A 20,685-nucleotide genomic window follows, 5' to 3' on the forward strand; every position below is an offset into this window, starting at 1 on the left:
GTCTCCTCCCTACATCGATAGCAGGATGTCCTTTGGATTGTGGGCTAGCTGCTGACCTCTCTTCTGACTCTCCAATTCCGTGGCTCTGTTAGACTTTTCCAGGCTCATTTCAGATGATTCATTGTGAGGCATTCTGGTCATGCTGGGCAATGAGGGAGCTGTTCCCTGGCTCAGTGTTCTAGTGTCTGTTCGTGACTGCTCTCTGCATGTCCTGGAATACCTGTCTCCTCACTTTTACCTCTTAGAATTCTTGTCCTTGCAGTACCTCTGTGAGGTAGGTGCTTATCTATCATTTATCTATCTATCCATCCATCTACCCACATCTGTGTCTATCTCCTCTGTATCTTCCTGTCTCTATCACCACACACACATATATGGCAGGGATTACATATATATATATATATATATGTAAAATGTATGTATACCCATGTAATTACTAATTTGTTATTTCCTTTGTATAGGGAACTCCCAGCAAAGAAACTCCTTTCATCAATGAGGCTCAAAAAGTTGGCTGGGGTGTTAAGAGATGAATGGACTTAACAGGTCCACAACAATGCCAGAGTGTGTGTGGGGGGGGGGGGTGGAGAGGAGTTTGAATTTATGTTATTATTATCATCACAATTTTTACAGGTGAGGAAACTGAGCCTCAGAGAGGTTAAGTTGCTTGCCCAGGGTCACTGGCCTGGTGAGGGATAGGCATTTTGGAACCCAGTCCATAAACACTTATTAAACACCTACTGCATACCAGGCCCTGTGCTAAGCACCTAATTGCCCAGCGTGGCCAGAATGCCTAACAATGAATCATCTGAAATGAGCCTGGAAAAGTCTAACAGAGACACAGAACTAGACAAAAGATGAAAGATAATCCTTGCTTTCAACTAGCTCACAGTCTACTGTGGTACTGCGGGAAAAGCCCTGAAAAGCCCGACTCCCTCAACCATTCTATCCCTCAGTTTCCTCATCTGTAAAATGAGGGGGCTGGGCTTGATGGCCTCTAAAGTCCCTTCCAGCTCTACATTTAGGGACTTCTGGACCCCAAACCCATCACTGTCTGCATTAGGGCAGTTTGAGGACTGGGAAGCTCCTGGGCTTTTCCCTGGGAGATACCCTTTAGGAAAATGAGAGATGATTAATTTCTTTTGTAACCGTTTTCTAGGAAAGGGCTTCAGGAGAAACTCTGGGGCAAGGAAGCCCCATTTTTGTGATCCCAACCTCAGAGCCCTGGGTCCAGAGCTCAGCTCAGACTAGAACATCAAGCTCAGGTCCCTGAGTGCTGAGCCCAGGTCTCAGCCCCATAGCCAGGGGTTCAGGCTAGACCAAACCATATTTCACAGCCCTAAGCCTTCAACTCCCTTCCCTTCCCCCATTCATTCAACTATCCCATGGCATTTATGTATCAGGCACTGGTCTATATGCTACAAATTTGGAGGAACCTCTCTTTTCCCTATAATAGCCTCTATTCTCAATTATATCATATTGGGGAAAATTTCCCAGGAACTTTAGGCCAGCTCCTTGTCCCTGCCCTTCCCTCTATCTGGCCTGTGTTTTACATTGTTTTGACCTCAAAACAGCCCCAATATGAGCTTACCAGCCTTCCCTATTCCAAGCTAAGCAGTTAAGGGATGCTTTGGGGAGCCCATGGCTTCTGGAGGGAAGAGCCTGCCCACGTCTCCTTTTTCCTCTCCAGCTGCTCTACTCCCCTGGAGCTCCTGAGTTGAAATTTGAGACTTGGCCCCAGGATCTATGTATCCTCAGGACCCAATGCTATTAGCTTTTAATGAAGAATCTTGTTTATTTTTCATTTGTTTTGCCTAAATCTGAAAGGTGTACATTGAGATTCCCAATTAAATTTTTTTTTTACTGTCCATTTAACATACTGTAACTTATATTGACTGCTGAAGGGGTTAATAGCTGCTGGACAGGAGCCCAGAAGGGAAAGGGAACAGCTGGGAGGGGGAGGGAAGGTTGATAGTGCCCCTCCCCCCAGGTGGCTGGTACTTTTTCCCACGGATGTCTCAGGGACTCTCTAATCTTCTGTCTCCAGATGTTGCTCAGGTCAGCTGGTTTAGTAAATCCTCCCCTTCCAGATTCAGTGTTTGAAATTCCCAGGCCTAGGAACAGGTGTCTTCCAACTCTCTTCCCTGCCTCCAATTCCCATAGGAAGCCAGTGGTGAGAAAGGAAGCTGGAGAAAGGAGGAGGGGGCCTTGGTTCATCAGGGAGAGATGTATTGGGCAGCCAGCCATGTTGCTCTGGCAGGCTGGTTCAGAGGCTTGGTTCCCAGAACCTGGATAATCTCTGTGCTGCTGGCGTCAGGCCTCTGGGAATGCCAAGGAAGAGCTTACTACAGAGCAGAGACTGTGGCCCCTAGATCCTTTCACGGCCTCCTCCCCATATTCCACCCCCACCTGAGCTGCCATCCTGGTCCTCCAATGTACTTCCCATTCTCACTTGCAGCAGTGATCTCCCTTTTTCAGTCACCAAATCACCAATTTAGGGTTTGAAGGGACCATTGGAGGTCACTTAGTTTAACTTCTTCATTTGACTTCATTTCACATGTAGTACTTCCTCTGGGTTGCTTCACCAACTTGCACTCATAGGTTTGCAGGCTGGATTCCCAAGGAGACAACTATCCTCAGATGAATAATAATAGCTCTAGGGAGAATACCTTGGTGCTACTGCTATAGCTCACAAGTCCCTGCCTTTTTTTAAAATTACTTTTTTTTTGAGGTTTTTTTTTTACATCTTTTTTTAAAATTAATTTATTTTGATTTATCAACAATCACTTCCATGTGCTTTTGAGTTTAAGATTTTTTTCCCCCTCCCTCCCCACCACCCTCCCTAAGACAGTGTACAACCTGATATAGGCTATATATTTACATTCCTATTAAACATATTTTCACATTAGTGACGTTGTAAGGAAGAATTAGAACCAATAGGAGGAACCACCAGGAAGAGGAAACAAAACAAAACAGAAGAGAAAAAAAATAGCAAATATTATGCTTTGACCTGCATTCAAACTCCATAGTTCTTTCTTTGGATGTGGATAGCATTTTCCATCAGGAGGCCTTTGTAGATGTCTTAGATCCTTGTATTGCTGGGAAGGGTTAAGTTTATCAACATTAGTCATCAAACAACGTGGCTGTTATTGTCAGTATACTTCTTATGAAAAGTTATATCAGTAAACACAATTCTTATTAAAGGCATTTAATCAAATTGTATAGCAAAAAGAAACTGGGGCTCAGGGAGCTGAAACAAATAATCCTAAAGAATTAGATAAACCCACATGTACAAAAATATTTCTGGCAGCTCTTTTTGTGGTGGCCAAGAATTGGAAATTGAGGGGATGCCCATCAATTGGGGAATGGCTGAACAAGTTATGTATTTGAATGTAATGGAATACTATTGTGCTATAAGAAATGATGAAGAGGGCAGCTAGGTGGCGCAGTGGATAGAGCACTGGCCCTGGATTCAGGAGGACCTGAGTTCAAATCCGGCTTCAGACACATAACACTTACTAGCTGTGTGACCCTGGGCAAGTCACTTAACTCCACTGCCTAACCAAAAAAAAAAAAAAAAAAAAAACAACCACAAAAAGAAATGATGAACAGGCTGACTTCAGAAAAACCTGGAAAGACATGTATTGTCTGTTGCTGAGTAAAACGAGCAGAACCAGGAGAACATTATACACGGTAATAGCCACACTGTGTGATGACTGACTTTGATAGACTTGGCTCTCCTTTTCTTTTGTTGTTTTGCTTTGTTTATTCATTCTTGTGGTTCCTCCCATCAGTTCTAGTTCTTCTTTACATCATGACTAATGGGAAAATATGCTTAATATGAGTGTATAAGTAGAGCCTATATCAGATTACATGCTATCTTGGGGAAGAGGGGGAGAAAATTTAAAACTCAAAATTTTATGGAAGTGAATGTCAAAAACTAAAAATAAATTAATTAATTGTTTATAAAAAAGAATTAATCTAACTTTAGAAACCTCAGTGGTTTTCTATTGCCTCCAGGATAAAATATTAATTCCTCTGTTTGGCATTGAAAGTTCTTAATAATCTGTCTGCAGACAGATTTTTTTTTGTTTAAAAATTGCATTAATATATGAACTGATGCAAAGTGAAGTGAGCAGAACCAGAAGAACATTGCACACAGTATCAGCAACATTGTATAAAGATCAACTGTGAATGACTTAGCTGTTCTCAGCAATGCAATGATCCAAGACAATTCCAAAGGACTCATGATGAAAAATGCTATCCACATCTAGAGAGAACTGACAAACTTTGAGTGCAGATTGAAGCAGACTTTCTTTCTTTCTTTCTCTCTCTCTCTCTCTCTCTCTCTTTCTTCTCTGTGTTTTCTTTTGTAACATCACTAATATGGAAATATTTTGTATGACTGCATATGTATAATCTTTATCAAATTGCTTGCCTTCTCAAGAAAGGGAGAGGGAAAGAAGGGAGAGAGAAAATGTGGAACTCAAAATTTTTAAAAATGAATGTTAAAAATTATTTTTATATGTCATTGAGAAAGAATAAATAAAAAAAAGGTTTCATAAAAAATTGCATTGGTCTTTTGGTTTTACAAGACTTTAATTTCAGAATATGTCCTGTATGCACTCTCCTACCCAGTGAGTCATCCCTCATACAAAAGATTTTTTTCAAAAAGAAAGAGGAGGGGAGGGAGGAAGTAGCAAAAGCAATCAACCTATCAGTGTTGTCTGACAGGGAATGGGGAGTCACATCCCCATAGTCCTCCACTTGGGTAAAGAATGGAACCAAGTGTATTTTTTCAATTCTTCTTCAAGGTGAAGTTTCTTGGTCATTGTAATTACATAACATCCCATTTTATTTTGCATTTTTTTCCATTTACATGTATATTGTGCAATTTATCTTTCCAAAATGATCACACATCACTTGTCAAGTACTTAAGCTAAATTTTCCTTCTTGTATTCTGAAAACTGGACTTACTATTTGTGCACAGGCTATCCTCTCCCTCAGGCTGCTAGGTGGTGTCATAGTGCATAGGGTGCTGGGCTGGAATCAGGACTCACCTTCTGAGTTCAAATCTGGTCTCAGACATTTAATTTAATTTATTTAATATAATATGTAGTTTATATATTTAATAAATATATTCAATAAATTTAATAAACATATATTTAATATAATTTAATTTAAATCTTATTTGCCTCAGTTTCCTCATCTGTAAAATGAGCTGGAGAGGGAAATGGCAAACTACTCTGGTATCTTTGCCAAGAAAACCCCAAATGGGGTCACAAAGAGTCAGATACAGCTGAAACAACTGAACTGAAGGGACCGATGACCTTGGTACTTAAACCTTGTCTAGTAAGGCTCTAGTCTACTGTCTCAGTCTGATTTCACATACCTCCTCTTTCCTATAGTCTTCATGTTGGTCAGAATGACCTAATTGTTGTTCCCGAAATGGACCATTCCATTTTCCATGTCCCTCATGTCTGAAGTGCTCTTTGTCTCTCTCTACCTTCCATTGAAGCTTAACTCCATTGGCACCTTCTACAGGAAACCTTTCTAGATTCCCCCATGATTGTCCTTCCTTCCCTCAGCCCAGGGGTGGGAAACCTGTGGCCTCAAGGCCACACGTGGCCCTCTAGGTCCTCAAGTGCAGCCCTTAAGGTCCCAGAGGGTCACATGTGGCCTGCTAGCTTATGTTGTATCCTCCCAGTAGAGTGTAAGCTCCTTGGGGACAGATACTGGGCCACTTTCATATTCATATATCCAGTGCCAGATATGTAGTAGGTGCTTAAAAAATGATTATTGATTGCTTGATTGTATAATCTGTCTTCCAGAAATGTTTCTAAGACAGAGGAGCACCAAAAGCTAGCTAGGTATTGGTTGCACCAGAAAGCCACTGGTCCCTCTGGTTTCCAGTGGTCTTGACAGATATTTCAGCAGAGAATCCAGGTGGCCCCAGGAGGAGAGGGATGGATTGGGACTCCAGGACTCTGAAATGGCTATCCAGGTAGAGAGTGGAGTAATGACCAGCAAACTGCCTTTGGTTCAGACGAGAGGACTGTGGAGTGAGCAACTGACCTGAACACAGACAGAAGTAGATATGTGTTGGCCAGAGGAATAGGAAGTAGATTGTGTAGGAACCTCAGACAGCTGGCTGTGAGGTCCATAGAAACTTATCATGGCCCTCTTCACTGCCTGGGGAAGCCAAGAGTCTTGATTCCAAAAGCCTATCCTAGCACACCGCACTTCTTATTTCCCCTTGGGTAGGTGGGAGATGGTACATGAGTGGGAAAGCCATTCAGCCCACAGCTGTAACCACCATGGCTAACGTTTGGAAGCCAGGTGCCTGTTAATATTCATTTCAGGTTCTGTGTTACTTGAAGCAGCTATGAAAGGTCATCTACCATGATTTTGAGGGAATTCTGTCAGTATGTGGTTAGAAACTGAGAGAGGGGAACTTAATTCAAAGGGAAAATAGATTTTTCCTAGGAGGGTGGTGGGAACGTGTAGTGGGAAGAGACAGAGAGTTTCTGGAAATTTAGTAAGATTTATATTATGCCCTAGATTAAACCTAGAGGTTTAACCAGGAAAGGAAGTGACTAGCACCTTTCACCAAATACAAATGGATACATGGCCTAGATATAAAAGGCCTTATTCTGTTCAGTCATTTTCAGTTGTGTCCGATTCTCTGGACCCATTTGAGGTTTTCTTTTTCTTTCTTTTTAGGCAATTGGGGTTAAGTGACTTGCCCAGTATCACACAGCTAGTAAGTGTCAAATGTTTGGTCTGAGGATGGATTTGAACTCAGGTCCTCCTGACTTCAGGGCTGGTGCTCTACCCACTGCACCACCTAGCTGGCCCCCATTTGAGGTTTTCTTGGCAAAGACACTGGAGGAGTTTGTTGTTTCTTTCTCCAGCTCATTTTACAGATGAGGAAACTGAGACAAATAGGGTTAAGTGATTTGCTCAGGGTCACACAGCTAGTAAGGTCTGAGGTCATATTTAAACTCATGAAGATGAATCTTTCTGACTCCAGGCCCAGAGTGCTATCCACTACAGCACCACCTAGAGGACCATATAGGAGCAATGAAGAAAATACCTTTCAGATCTATAGATAGTGGAAGAATTCATGCCCCATCAGGTGACAGAGAAGATTATGGAAAAAAATTAATAATTTTGATTATATAAAATTAAAAAGTTTATATATAGATTAATCTAATGTAGTAAAAATTAGAGGGGAAACAGGTAATTGGGGAAAAATCTTTGCAGCAAGTTTCTCTAATAAAGGACTTATATCCAAAATATATTAGGAACTGATTCAAATTTTTAAGACTAAGAACTTTTCCCAAATGAAGGTCAAAAGATATGAAGATGGGGGGCAGCTAGGTGGCTCAATGAAGAGAGCACTGGCCCTGGAGTCAGGAGGACCTGAATTCAAATCAGGCCTCAGACACTTGACTGGAACTAGCTGTGTGACCCTGGGCAAGTCACTTAACCCCATTGCCTAGCAGAAAACAAAAACAAAACAAAAAACAAACAAAAAAAGACATGAAGATGTAGTTTTCAGTTGAAGAAATCCAACCTATCATCAACCCAGTGAAAAATATGCTCAAAATCTGAGGATCAGAGAAATTGTGATTTGCCCAGTGTCAGGTAGGTAGAAAGAGGCAGGGGTGGGATCTGAACTCAGGTCTTCAGACTCTAAATCCAGCTCTTAGATTCTGGAAGGGTCCTTCACTTTAGAGTTGAGGAACAGAAAAGTCAAAGTGAATTGCCTAAGGTCTCATGGGTAGTATCTCACTTAGAGGGCAGCTAAGTGGCTCTGTGGTTAGAGTGCTGAGACTGGAGTCTGGAAGCTTTGAGTTCAAAATCTGGCTTCATATGCAAATCACTTAACCTCTGTTTGCCTTAGTTTCCTCATCTGTAAAATGGGAGTAATAATAGTCCCTAGCTCCTAGGGTTGTTTTGAGGATCAAATGAGATCATATTTGTAAAGCATTTAGCACAGTGTAAGCACCATATAAATGTCAGCTATTATTGTTATTATTATTTAGAAGTCCTAGATGTAGTCATAGCCATGGTAGCAAGGGGCAAGGCTGGTATCTGAACTACTAAGGATTCACAGATTCAGAGTTGGAAAGTACTTCAGAGGGCATCTAGTCTGACTTCCTCATTTGGGTGATCCATCCCAAGTCACATATGCAGATGTAAAGTTAGGATGGCACATGACTTGGAAACACGGTGCTTAACAAGTGCTCTTTCCTTTATTCATTCATCATAGGTTTTGAGCAGGAAGGGACCTTTGGGGGGGGGTCAACTTCTTCATTTTACAGAAAAGGAAACTGATGTAGTGACCTCTTGTCTGAAGTCACACAGTTAGTAACAGCAAGCAAGACTGCATTTGAATTCAGTTCCTCTTTCTTTAAATGACACAGAAGGGACCACGTAGGGCAGACCAGATGAGGTAAGCTCAGGGAAGGAGGTCCAAAGGAGAATTTCTGCATTTAGGGGTGGGTGGGGGTGGGGATCACAGCTCACTAGCCCCAGCCAAATCTTCTTCCTTCCCACAGACCCACTGGATGGGGCATTTTAGCGATTTCTGCTCTTGCAGCTGAGTTTTGTTTCTGCCTCTAGCCTGGAAACAGATCAGAAGGGAAAATGAAACCGAAGAAATGTTCTATCGGCAAAGTAGAGTTTCAGTTTCCAGAGTTGTTTGTCTCTGGATCCGCCCCTTGTGTTATGCTAAGCTGGTTCGGGCATATAAAAAGGAGCCAGTCATAGCTGTCACAGAGGGAGTGACGGAGCTGGGAGAGAGAAAGCATCCCTGAAAGCCTGAGCTGAGCCTGAGCAAACCTACCTTGTCCAAGACCTGCAGCCATGGTAAGATGGGAGCCCCGGGGTATGTCATCCCTCTGGGCCTCAGTTTCCCTTTTTCCCCCCATTTTTAAGTTGATTCTCTCCCTTCTCCTCTACATTACACCCCTTTCCTAACGTGCACCTCCTCCCTTCTAACTGGAATCAACAGGTAGGCAAAATAGACTGAAGGGGAGACTGAGTCAAAGACGTGTGCCACCTCCTTCCCCAGCCCTGATTTCCCTCCCAAGAGTAGCACGGTGTGCTATTTATTCCTCCCCTGTTCTTCAGGGACCAGAGGGTTCATTGCAATCCATCTAAGCCCACTGTCCTTTTGGCAATATTCTCCTTTCTGTTGTTGAAGTCTGCTTTCTTCATCTGCATCACTTTGCCCAAGTCTTCCTATGCTTCTCTGAATTCGAACTTTGGCTTTCTCATCGATAAAATGGGGATAAGAATGCTTGACCCAGATTTCCACTTGCTGGAGGAGGTCATTGATGATCTAAGGGACCTTGGGTACAAGCCTCAGTTTCTTCATCTGGAAAATGGATTTAGACTCAGTGACCTCTGATACCACTTCTAGCTCTAAATCTGTGCTTCCCAACACGAGCAGTGTTGAGGCTCCTATCTGGATTTCGAGCTGGAAGGGCCTTGAGAGGTTATCTACTTCAACCACCTTATGTTACAGCAGAGGAAACTCAGGTCCAGACAAATTCTTAGTTAAGTAAGGTCACAAAGGTACTAAGTGGTAAGGATGGGATTAGAACTCAAGACTTTTGACTCCAAAGCCAGCATTTTCCCCTGCTGAGAAGTATATGGACAACCACTGAGGTTGCTTCTCTCATTTTCTTTCTCTCCTCTTTTTTTCTCTCTCTCCTCTCTTTCCCTCTCTCCCTCCCTCTCCCTCTTCTCTCCTCTCTCTTTCCTTCTCTCTCCCCTTTCCTTCTCTCTCTCCCCTCTCCTCCTCTCTCTACCCCCTCTTTCTCCTCCCCTCCCCCCTCTCCCATCTCTCTCCTCTCTCTTCTCCTTTCTCCTCCCCCTCCTCCTCTCTCTCCTTCTCTCTCTCTCCCCTCTCTCTCTACCCCCCTCTCCCTACTCCCTTTCTCCTCTTTCTTTCTCCTTCTCTCTCTCTCTACCGCCCCTTCTCTCCCCCCTCCCTCCTTTCCTTTCCACTCTCTCTCCTGTCTCTGTCTCTGTCTCTTCCTCTCCCTAGACAAAATAGGATAGAATAGGTTAGGCTTAGCTAGCCTGAGTTGAGTTGGGCTAGGCTAGGATTCGATATGACACAATACTACAGGTTACTATTGAGTGCTGTCCCAGACCTTCGACCCACCTAAGTCCAACCCCTTTATTTTACAGATGAGGAAAGGGTGACCTGGAGACCTGAAGTAATTTGAGCAAAGGCATACAGCTAGTAAGGTTTGGAAGTGGGATTTAAACCCTGGGCCCTTCACTCCAAAGCCAGTGTTCTTTTGAGGAGTTGTTGCTGAGGTCCTCTGTGCAGAATGCCATGCACCACTTTCCCTGAAGCCGTACTCCTACCTAACTCACAGAAGGGAGAGGGACCAGATAACTACAAGGCAAGACGTGGCAGGGGTGTCTCTGTGTGTGTGTGGGTGTGTGGGTGTGTGTTTGTGTGTGTGTATGTGTGTAAGAGAGAGACAGAGAGAGAAAGACAGAAACAGAGACAGAGACAGACAGAGAGATAAAGAGAAAGAGATAGAGAAAGACAGAGAGAGAGACAGAGAGACAGACAGAGACAGAGAGAGACAGAGAGAGAGAGACAAAGAAAGACAGAGACACACACAGAGACAGAGATAGGCAGAGAGATAAAGAGAAAGAGATAGAGATAGACAGACAGAAAGAGAGACAGAGACAGAAAGACAGACACACACACAGAGACAGAGACAGAGAGACAAAGAGAAAAAGATAGAGACAGAGACAGAGAGAGACAGAGAGACAGAGAGAGAAATCTAAGATTGCTATGATTAATTCTCCAGGTTCGGGAGCAGCCTGATAAGGACTAGGTGACTTGCAGAGAAGCCTCAGACTCCATTCCTGTTTCCGCTGTCCCTGGGATGTGACAAGGGGATCCCAGGGTTTTAGGTGTAGGGCTGGATCATCTAGCCAAATCTTGCTTTTCTTTGGCAGTTTTTTGTGTGTGTGTGTGTGTGAGGCAATCAGGGTTAAGTGACTTGCCCAGGGTCACATAGCTAGTAAGTGTCAAGTGTCTGAGGCTGGATTTGAACTCAGGTCCTCCTGACTCTAAAACCAGAGCTCTATCCATTGTGCCACCTAGCTGCCCCTGAATCTCCCTATTTTACAGAGGAGGAGACCAAAGCCTGGAGAGGGTAAGGACTCCATAATAACAACAGTAGCTCCCACTTACAGAATATGTCAAGGTTTACAAAGTATTTTACAAATATCATTTCATTTTATCCTCACAACAACCCTGGTAGGTAGGTGCTATTATGAACTTCATATTACAGATGTGGAAACTGAGGCTGTCTCCCCTCTTCCAAGATCACACAGCTAAATTAGCCACTGAGGCTGAATTTGAACTCAAGTCTTCTGGCCTCTCTACCCACTGCCCCACCCAGTTGCCTAAATCACTTGCGATGACCCAGGTAGTAAGTGACAAACGCAAGAAACTCATGTTATCTGACTAAAAATTCAGTGTTCTTTCCTTAGGAACCGGACTACCTCCTAAGCTGTTTATCTTCTCTAAGTCTCAGTTTCCTCCTCTGTAAAAGGGGTGTACCCCCTCACAGGGCTGGAAGTGTTTGAGTCTCAAATGTTACCTGGCTTCTCTTGCAGAGCCTGTCTCTGAAGGTGAAGATGATCACTGGAAAGGAATACACAGTGAAGGCAGAAAGCCACATCACTGTCATGGAGCTGAAGAAACGGATTGCTCAGCAGACCAGCCTGCCGGCATTGGTACATCGGCTGGCCACCAAAGACGGGGAGCTGCTGTTAAATGGGAAACTCCTCTCCCAGCACAAGTTGAAGACTGGAGATGAGCTGCTGCTGGTGGTAGAGCAAGACCAGTCCATGGACATCCTGGTGCGGAAGGATACCCACAGCAACTCCTACCACATCCGACTGAGCCAGACTGTGGCCGAGCTCAAGAAGATGGTGCAGGAGAGGGAGCTGATCAGTGTGAACCAGTTCTGGCTGCACTTCGAGGGGAAGCCCATGGAAGACAGTGACCAGTTGGGAGACTATGACCTCAGCCCGCTGTGCACCATCCAGATGAACCTGCGACTTCGTGGAGGGGTTGGAGGGAAAGGATGCTAGGGAGCCCCTGGTTTGGAAGAGAATGTATATGTGTACTGGGGGGGGCCTTGTCATTCTCTGGGCTCTTTGACTTTGGCTCTTGGGTTGGGTTGGGATGATAAAGGGTTGGGGCTTGAGATTTGGGTTGATGCTCCCCTATTGACCTGCCCTTCCCCACTCCCCTGGGTCTTGACTTCTCTGCTAGGTCCTGACCCTTGCCCTGGCAAGCTCCCTGCCTTAATTATCTGGATCCAGCTGTCAATAATGAATGTCAATAAAGGAGCAAACCTGTCTCTTGTATTCTAGAGTCTGTTCCCTCCTCCTTTCTTCCCCAGAAGGGGAGGGAGGTAGGGGGCTCATTTTTCCTTTCTAAGCTTAAGGGGTACCCAGGTTCCTTCCCAACAATGACATTTAATTTAATAAACAGCTAGGGTTCTGTGATGTGAAAGGCTTCCATTGGGTACCTGGGAGATCTCTCAGCTCCCATTTATCTTAAGACCTTTTACCTCAAGGCATTTGCCTTCTATGGGAGGTGGGGGGGGATATAACAGTTATGCATAAGTAAATAGAAGATAATCTGAGGAAGGAGAAAGCACTAAAAGCCAGGAAGATGAGGAAAGGCTTCCCTGTAGGAGGCCGTGCCTGGACTGGGACCTCAGGGAAGCTAGACATTGAGAGACAGAACCGAGGAGGGGATACACAGAGAGGCAAAAGACTGCCTGCACTCAAGGAGCTCCCAATCTAATGGCAGAGACACCAAGCAAATATATACAAAGCAAGCTACAGATGGGATAAATAGGAGATAATAAGGGAGAGAGAGCTCAAGGAGAATAGCTTCAGACTTCTCTGTAAAATACGAGGCAAGATTCTCAGAGGAGAGAGTGAGGGGAAGGGAGTCATGAGAGGTTTCAGGAAGGATGAGAAGGTTTGGAAGAGCAGCTGTGGAGAGGGGGAGAGCTGATAAGGGAGGATTGCCCCGTGGCAGTGAGGGCTCGGTTGGGATTCTGTAACACAAATTTATAGTGTACCCAGTTAGAATGGTTGTGGGATTTTCTTCATCTTTGTTTAGCAGTATGTGTGTAGGAGCAAAGGTGATGAATGTGGGAATGACCCAAAGCTGAAGCTTGGCTGGGTGTAACCGGGAAGGAACTGGTTCAAATAAGGGTGAAGATGGGGAGAAGAGAAGGGAGTAGTTAGCAGAAGGGAGATGGCTTGGGAGAGAATTGAGGGGTCCGGGGATTGTTGGTTACAGTGAGGATGAAAAGCAGGGTATGGAAAGGGAAGGCAGAAGGGAGAGATGAAAAGTCCAGAGATTATGGCCAGATAAGGGGATTTTCGAGTTCTTGAATATGGAAATGGCCCATTTGTGGGTGATGGTAAGATCTAAGGTATGACCATCTTTGGGTGTGGCTGAATGGGGTGGAGGAGCAGCTCACCAGAGAAGAGCAGATCGGTCAGGGGGTTTGAAGGAGAGTCAAGATTATGTTGAGGTCCCCTAGTATGAGGGCAAGAGTCGGGGAGAAGAGAAACATTGTGAGCCCACATATTGGACTCATTGAAGAAGGAAGCAGGGAGTGATCTGGAGAAGGGGAGGTTGGAGACCACAGCTACCAGGATTTTGATTGGATGGTAGAGCTGAATAGCACAGACCTCAAACAAGAAGAATGATTGAGGCAGCAGGAGAACCTGGAATTGGCCATGGAGGGCAAGGGAATGGGAGCAAACCACTCCCAATGTATTCTGTTGATTTCTTGCTTATACTTTTTTGGCTTCATTTCTTCTGCTCATGGCATGGTGCCTAGCACATAGTAGGCACTCAGTAATCACTTGTGTGTGTGCCTAGCACACAGTAGGCACTCAGTAATCATGCCCTCACATATAAGGAGATGTTGCTTAATTCTGGTCTGCTCTGGAGGCCCTTCCACACTTCCATTGCCATCTTCTGGACATGGCCCAACAGGGCATTCCTTCCTAAATGGATCCCAATGCACCAGTTGAGGTCTTACCAAGGTGCTATAGGACAGTGTTACCTCCTTCTTCTTGTACACTACGTCCCTCTTTGTGTATTGTAAGAGTGTATTTTTTTTTTTTTGGTTACTCCGTTACACTGTTAATTCATAAGCTATGTGGCACACTAAAACCCCTGGATCTTTTTCAGAGAAATTAATGCCTAGCCAAGCCTCCTTCATCTTGTACGCCAAACTTAAAGTCAGAGGACCTAGGTTTGAATCCCAGCTCTGCTTTTATTTTTCTCTTGGTCTAGATTTTTTTTTAAATTTAAGAGTAGGGAGGGCAGCAAAGTGGCAAAGTAGATAGAACATTGGCTCTGGAGTCAGGAGGACCTGAGTTCAAATCCAGCTTCAGACACTTACTAGCTGTGTGACCCTGAGCAAGTCACTTAACCCCAATTGCCTCCAAAAAAAAGAAAAAAGAGTAGGGAGATGAAAAAATTCAGAATTAACAATCAATAAGCTCCATAATTTCTCTCCCAGTATATAGGGAGAGATCAGTCTAGCACTGCCACCCCTATTCCCACCTCAGAATCATCTGTTGGATTCCTCATCTCTCTGGCCCCTCGTCTCCTTGCTGTACTTAAGGCCCAGCTCCTCACTGACACTGCTGATCAGTGACTGTGAGGGCCTGGGTCCTGAGGACCAGAGTCTCCCCCATTTCCCTAAACTCTGTTCTTGGTGGGTAGCTGGCTGGCCCTGGACTCAGGAAGATCTGGGTTTGAGTCCTGCCTTTGATCTGCACTTGTCCCCTTGGATATGTTGAATCCTTTTAATTCTGCAAATAACTCCTTAAGACTACAGAGCTTAGACCAACAAAACTTGCTTAGCTCTGGTTTGTAAACACCGACTGAGAAACAGGCCCTAATTCCAGCAAACTTACATTTTCCTGGGTAATACAACATGTGTCCAGAAAAGAAAATTTAAAAAGTATAAAATAACATACAAAAATTGCATAGGGAGAGGCAAATAAAAGGTCTTTACCCAATAGAGGGAAAAGCAGAAAATATTTCCTGGATGGGATAGTATTTGATTTAGGCTTTAAAAATGAAGGTAAGAATTGAACAAGTTAAGAGAAGGGAAAGCTTTTCCAGACATGGGGCACAGCTCAACCAAAGGCCTTGGGGTGGGGAAGTTTAAGATTCATTAAAGGAGGTTAGGAAGACAAATGTCCCAAAAGCCTTTGTGCAGTTTTAACTTTTGAGAACACCCAGAATTAGGAAATAAAACTGAAAATGTTTGACAAGTTCTTAAAAGACAGGATTGATGCTTTGCTTGGTAGGCAATGGGGAGCCAGTGAAGATTGTTGAGCACTCCGTGACCAGATATATGTAGAAGCAAGGCCGATCTGATAGGACTACAAAAGAGCAATTGGGGGTGGGGTGGGGTGGGGTGGATCATTGAAGCAGGAGGAGCATTAGGAGGCTTGAAAGGTTGTACTAGTGTGGGTACCATGGGAATAGAGGGGAAGGGATGGATATGGGGAAGGTAGAATGGACAGATAGGGGCCTTGCTAGTGACTCAGGAAATGTTTGTTGGATTCTATAATACACAGTAACCTCATCTTTTCCCCTCTGGAGTCTGCAACAAGGAGAGGAAATGTATCCAAACCGTGGGCAGCCAGGGAAGAGGCTGGTGGGGAGGTAGGGAGACTGGTGGCTGGTTTGGATCCCTGCCTTCAGGCTATGAGCCTGAGGCCCACTGCCCACACATAGCCTTCAGGCTACAGCCCAACCCCAGCTCAATCGCCTGTCTCTGGACCAGTGTGTTCAGGAGAGGCAGGGCTGCCTTGGAAACCTTCCCTGATTCCCTCCAGCCCCGTCTCAGGATTCTCTGCTGGAGCTCCTGGGAAGCCGATCATAGGGAGTCTTTCCTACCCACCCTATCACCCTCCAGCACCAGGTCCAAGGTCAGACAGGCTCTGTCCCACTCCTTGGCTCTTGCTTGGGGCTTGACTATCTTTGATGAGTCAGGCCAGGGTGTGTGTGTGTGTGCCTGCCCTACTTCTGGTCAGCTCTAAGATGGCAGTGAAGACACCAAGGACCTACTTTACCTTCCCCCACCCTCTATGGTGGGAGTGTACTCCTCTCTGAGCGCCAGGGCTCCCCTTTCCCCCAAGGCTCCTTCCCCGACCTGGACAGGAAAGCTCCCCATTAGTGTGGCCTGAAAACCTGAGATGGGGTGGGGAGTGGGGGCTGCTTTCTCTTTGCTTCTTCTGTAGCTGCACTTGGGAGATCTGCATGAATGGAGGCAGGGCTAGCCACATCTGGATTGGGAAGGGGAATCATTGACCTAGATGATTGTTGGGGAGTCTAGAGAGGGGCAGAAGGGAGCTGTGCCCCCTCTCCCACCAGGGCAGGCACAGCTGGATCCCATCCTCTACCCTCATCTGCACGGTCAGCTCTTGGCTGAGGTTCAGACCTCTTTAGTTAATTATGAGGCAGGTGTGAGTGGGCAGAAGCGGGTTCCAGGCTGCAGGGGAGCTCCTAGGCTGGGCTGGGGTGGGGTGGGGTGAGGGAGGGAGGGAGGAAGGACCAAGGCATATGGGGCCTTAGAAAGGAATGAGTTTCCTGAGCCCCAGATTGAAGCCCTAGTCCTTGGGACTGGAGGGACACACCTGGCGCCTCATTTCTCTGCCTGCTTTCCTTACAGAAGGGAGAAAGGACTCTCCGAGACCCTGCTGAGGGTCTCCCTTCTCCTGACCACCCTTCTGCTTCTCCTCTCCATCCTTTTTCTCTTCCTTTCAAACCAATTTCCCAAATGAGTTGGGGAGGGGGAGGAGGGAGTGTCTATGTGCGTGTGCTCGAGGGGAGCCAGCTCCTGAGTCAGCATGTGTAAGGACCAGAGGCAGAGGGTGGGGGGAGAAGATTCATGGATCTGAGTGGAGCCCGCAATGCAGTGTCGGGAGCCCGAGCTTTGGCTTGGGGGCTCTGCTCCTTCCACCCCCAGGGAGTCCAGGTGGGGCAGCTTGCACTGGTCCAAAGAGGTAATACTGTTTCTGAGCCTGTTTCCCCAACTTTGAGTTACATGAGCACACCCCCCACCTCAGATGAAATGGATTATCCTCCTTCATCCTGTCTTCATGTCTAGAGATAGTTCAGGGCAGGAGCTGTTATCACCAGTCCGCCATACACTTACTCCTCACCCCCTTGGGGCACAGGGTCTCAGACTGCCCTGACCAGAAGGGGATGTCAGATGGAAGACAGTGAATAGATTAGGGAGAAGGCCTGAGCTACACTCAGGAGTAAGGATAATTTCTTCCTCTAGCCTAGATAGGTCTGCTCTAGGCACCCTAGTAGGCTGTGGGTACTATATAGAACTCAGGGTTCCGTGTGGACCCTTTTCTCTGTGTGTAGGAGAAAACCCTGCATGGGGAGGGGCATCGGCTTCATGCCCAAGCTTTTTCTATGCAAAAAGCATCTGCCAAGCTGCCTGGGGTCCGTTCCAGGAAGACGTCTAACTGTTCCCTTCCCCCTCCCCGATCGATTCAAACCTGGATTAATTGGGAGACAGAATCACTTAGTGGGATAATACATTCTCTCTGAGTTACCTCTGCTGTCACTGGCTGCTCTAGGGAGAGAAATATAGAAAAAAAGATGCCCCAGAGGGTTATGGGGGTGGGGAAGGAGGTAGCGGCTGCTGTACCTGCCGCTGGAAAAATGGATGGGGTGAGGGTGGGACCAGGGCCAAGACTGGTCCCTGAAGGACAAGTGGGTGTAGGCTGTCCTCCATGAAACGGCCAAGGGGAAGCCAGTTCCGAAGGAGCCGGGGGCAGCTTCAAGCTAGGGGTGGTAGACAAACACCCAAAGATCTCTTCCCACACTACATCTCCCCCTTTCTAACTCAGCCCAACTCCCTGGAGTTTCGGACTACGGAGTCATTCTCCTAGGCGTGCCGATGGGGGGGGGGCGTCGAGGAGCAGTGGCTGTGGCTCTGGACTTGGGGTGGAATCCCCCTTCAGTTCTAAGTTCTATGATTCCCCCCAGGCCCTGGGAGGGTCAGGTTTATGGAAGCTATTCTCCCAGTTAAGTTGTCTCGTGGGATTGGGTATTGCTGGACCAGGTACATCTGAGGGGGAGGGGCGGTGATGGTGGTGCTTAGCACAGTCTCTGGCACACGGTAGGCCTTTTAGAAATGTTTACTGGTTGGTTGATTGCTGGCGGGTTATTTCTCTGTTCCTGCAGGCTCTCAGGCTGGGAGATTTGGGTCCATAGCCCGAGTGCTCACCTCGCTTCCTTGGGCCGTCCAGTGCCTGAAGAACGCGGTAGAGACCAACTACCTGTTAGCAGGCCGTAGCTGTGCGGAAGGGGATGTAGTGGGTGGGTGGTTATCTAGTAGTGGGTGGGTGGTTATCTAGTAGGGGGGAGGGAAACCTGGGTTCTTGAGTTTGCGGAACATCTGCAGATGCAGGACAGCAGGTGGCGCCCTTCCCCGTAGGCTGGGAGCCTCAGTCCTCCACCTGGCTCTAGTGGTCCCCGTTAGAGGAACCACACCATTCTTTCTCCACCCCTCCCCTCGTTTTCCTAGCCTGCCCTTCCCCTGGCCTAACCGTTGACCTCAGGTAACAGCCAAGGAAACAGTCTCAGTGTGTGTTGTCCTGGACTAGAGGAGAGACTTCCCAGAATCCAGGGGGCGGGGCTTGTCCCAGGTGTGAAGAGAAATGAAAGGGGAGGGAGGTCCTTGCCCCCTCCAGCTGGTTCCCCTCTCCTTCCCTTGAGCTCTCCGCCCAAAGCCAGGGCTTTGTAACCGGGGTGGGGGTGGGGGCGGTGTTTCTCTATCCCTGAGGGCTTAGGCTTCGTCCCCTTCTATCCATTCACTGCTCTCTCCCCACATCAGTGAATTCATTCCCAGGATTGTAAAGACAGGCATCTTTCCCAAGACCCGACAGAAACCTGCCTGGAATTCGTGCCCTCCTCCCCGCTTTCTCCTGGCCTCCCAGGCTTCCTTCAAGTCCCAGCTAAAATTCCACTGTCTTCAGGACAGTCCCTCTTAATTCTGGTGCCTTCCGTCTGTGATCTGGAATCGGGTAATTTCCAATTTATTCCTTATCTTCCGTGTTTGTGCAGAGTTGTTTGCATCTCGTCTCCCCATTAGACTATGAGCTCCTTGAGAGAAGCGGCTGTTGTGCCTTCCCTTTCTTCCTTCCTTCCTTGAAACATATTAGGCACCCAATAATTGCTGATTGACTGATTCCCCCTTTCCTCACTTCCCAATGACAGACGTGTCTCAGGTTCTCGATAACAGATGTGACCCCCCCCCCCCGGACGCCAGAGATAAGACACCTCTCCCTACGCCGGACACCAATCCGTAAGGTGGGACGAGGGCCGGGGCCACCAGTCACAAATCACTGACAGACCTCTCGACCTCTCCCTACCCCGCTTTCAACGGGACTCCGCTCACAGATACTCCTCCCCCCTTCGCCCAGGCCTGGACATCAATCAGTGGCTCCCCCTCTTCCAGGAGGGCGGTCAGTGTCCAAGGTCCCACACCTCGCAATAGTTGGGGCTTCTCTGAGGGGGTGAAAGGGGCACGGGAGGAGGTGGGGATCGGAGTTTTTCGGCACGCCCCCACAGGGGCCAGGCTTGCGCTCTGCTCCTCCCCCTCGATGCGGAGCTGAAGAGGAGTCAGAGAGGAGGAGGAGGAGGAGGAGGGCGCCGAAGGAAGCCCCCGGCCCTGCCCCCTCTCTCTCCCTTGGCAGTCCGGTCACGTCTACTCCAGATTATCCATTAACCTGATTTCAGCTGCATTTCCTGGGCGGGGGGAGTATCTCCGCAGCCTGCAACCCGAGCGGCGCGGGAGGGCGCCTGGGGGAGGGAGCTGCGCGAATCCCCCTCTCTTCTCCTCCCCTCGTCTTCTCTCCTTTCCCCCTGTGAGGCGCAGCGAAGGCAGGCAGACGCCCAGGGGAAACCCAGGGAGGCAGAGCCCGAGCCCGGCAGCCCGGGGCACGAGGGGAGTGGGAGGGCAGGAAGAGAGGACTGGCCAGGGGCTGACTTGTGCGGCGCGCTCCCAGAGCCGGAGGGGCCTTGTCCCTTTTTCCCGAAGGCCAGCAGCTCGGGCCGAGAGCGGACTCCCGGCGGCCGGCGTCGCTTTGTTCGCTGCCCGAGGCTGCGGCTGCGGCTGCGGCTGCGGCGGCTCGGGGTCCCAGAGCGGAGCCCGGAGGGAGGCGGGCCGACGGGCGGGCCGGCAGGTTCCAGGAGGCAGGGAGGCCGGCCCAGGGGCGGGAGCTGGGCGGCCCGGCCCGCCCCCGTGCCCGCCCTCCCTCTCCCGATAGCTCGCTCGCCCTCTCGCTCCGGGGCTGCTGGGCTCCCTCGGCTCTCTTTCTCTCTCTCTCCCCTCGCTCCCTCTCGTCCTCTCTCGCGGCCGCCACCCGTGTCCCACTCCCCGCCCCTGCAGGCGGCCAGCGGCCTCTGCCCAGGCCGGCCCTGCCCTGCCCGCCCGGTCCGGAGGGAGCCGGTGCGGGCGCGATGGCCGGGCAGAGGCAACCGCAGCGGCGGCGGCGGCGGGGCGGCCTGCGCCCCCCTGCCCCGCCCCTGCCCCCGGCCGCGCCGGCCTC

At 47.9% G+C, this 20,685-nt stretch overlaps 2 protein-coding genes across 3 annotated transcripts in view; both read left to right on the top strand.

Moving 5' to 3' along the window:
• Positions 1-8,394: 8,394 nt before the first annotated feature.
• ISG15 (ISG15 ubiquitin-like modifier) lies at positions 8,395-12,423 on the top strand. Of its 2 annotated transcripts, XM_027855468.1 has the most exons (3): positions 8,395-8,458; positions 8,629-8,874; positions 11,665-12,423. In XM_027855468.1, the coding sequence occupies exons 2-3, from the start codon at positions 8,872-8,874 to the stop codon at positions 12,142-12,144; spliced, it is 483 nt and encodes a 160-aa protein (XP_027711269.1). In that variant the 5' UTR covers positions 8,395-8,458; positions 8,629-8,871; the 3' UTR covers positions 12,145-12,423. The 2 variants fall into 2 exon arrangements, with proteins under 2 accessions (XP_027711269.1, XP_027711270.1); XM_027855469.1 differs by lacking the exon at positions 8,395-8,458 and having other exon boundaries at positions 8,612-8,874.
• A 5,606-nt stretch (positions 12,424-18,029) lies between these two features.
• AGRN (agrin) overlaps positions 18,030-20,685 on the top strand; it is a 92,050-nt gene continuing 89,394 nt past the window's right edge. Inside the window, exons 1-6 of the mRNA XM_027855396.1 lie at positions 18,030-18,129; positions 18,317-18,451; positions 19,352-19,439; positions 19,535-19,612; positions 19,706-19,834; positions 19,874-20,680. Of these exons, the coding sequence (XP_027711197.1) occupies positions 18,030-18,129; positions 18,317-18,451; positions 19,352-19,439; positions 19,535-19,612; positions 19,706-19,834; positions 19,874-20,680 (1,337 nt within the window). The remainder of the gene's footprint in view (positions 18,130-18,316; positions 18,452-19,351; positions 19,440-19,534; positions 19,613-19,705; positions 19,835-19,873; positions 20,681-20,685) is intronic.

Source organism: Vombatus ursinus, unplaced genomic scaffold, assembly GCF_900497805.2.
Source record: "Vombatus ursinus unplaced genomic scaffold, bare-nosed wombat genome assembly UNPS02010822.1, whole genome shotgun sequence".
Classification (NCBI taxonomy): Eukaryota; Metazoa; Chordata; class Mammalia; order Diprotodontia; family Vombatidae; genus Vombatus; species Vombatus ursinus.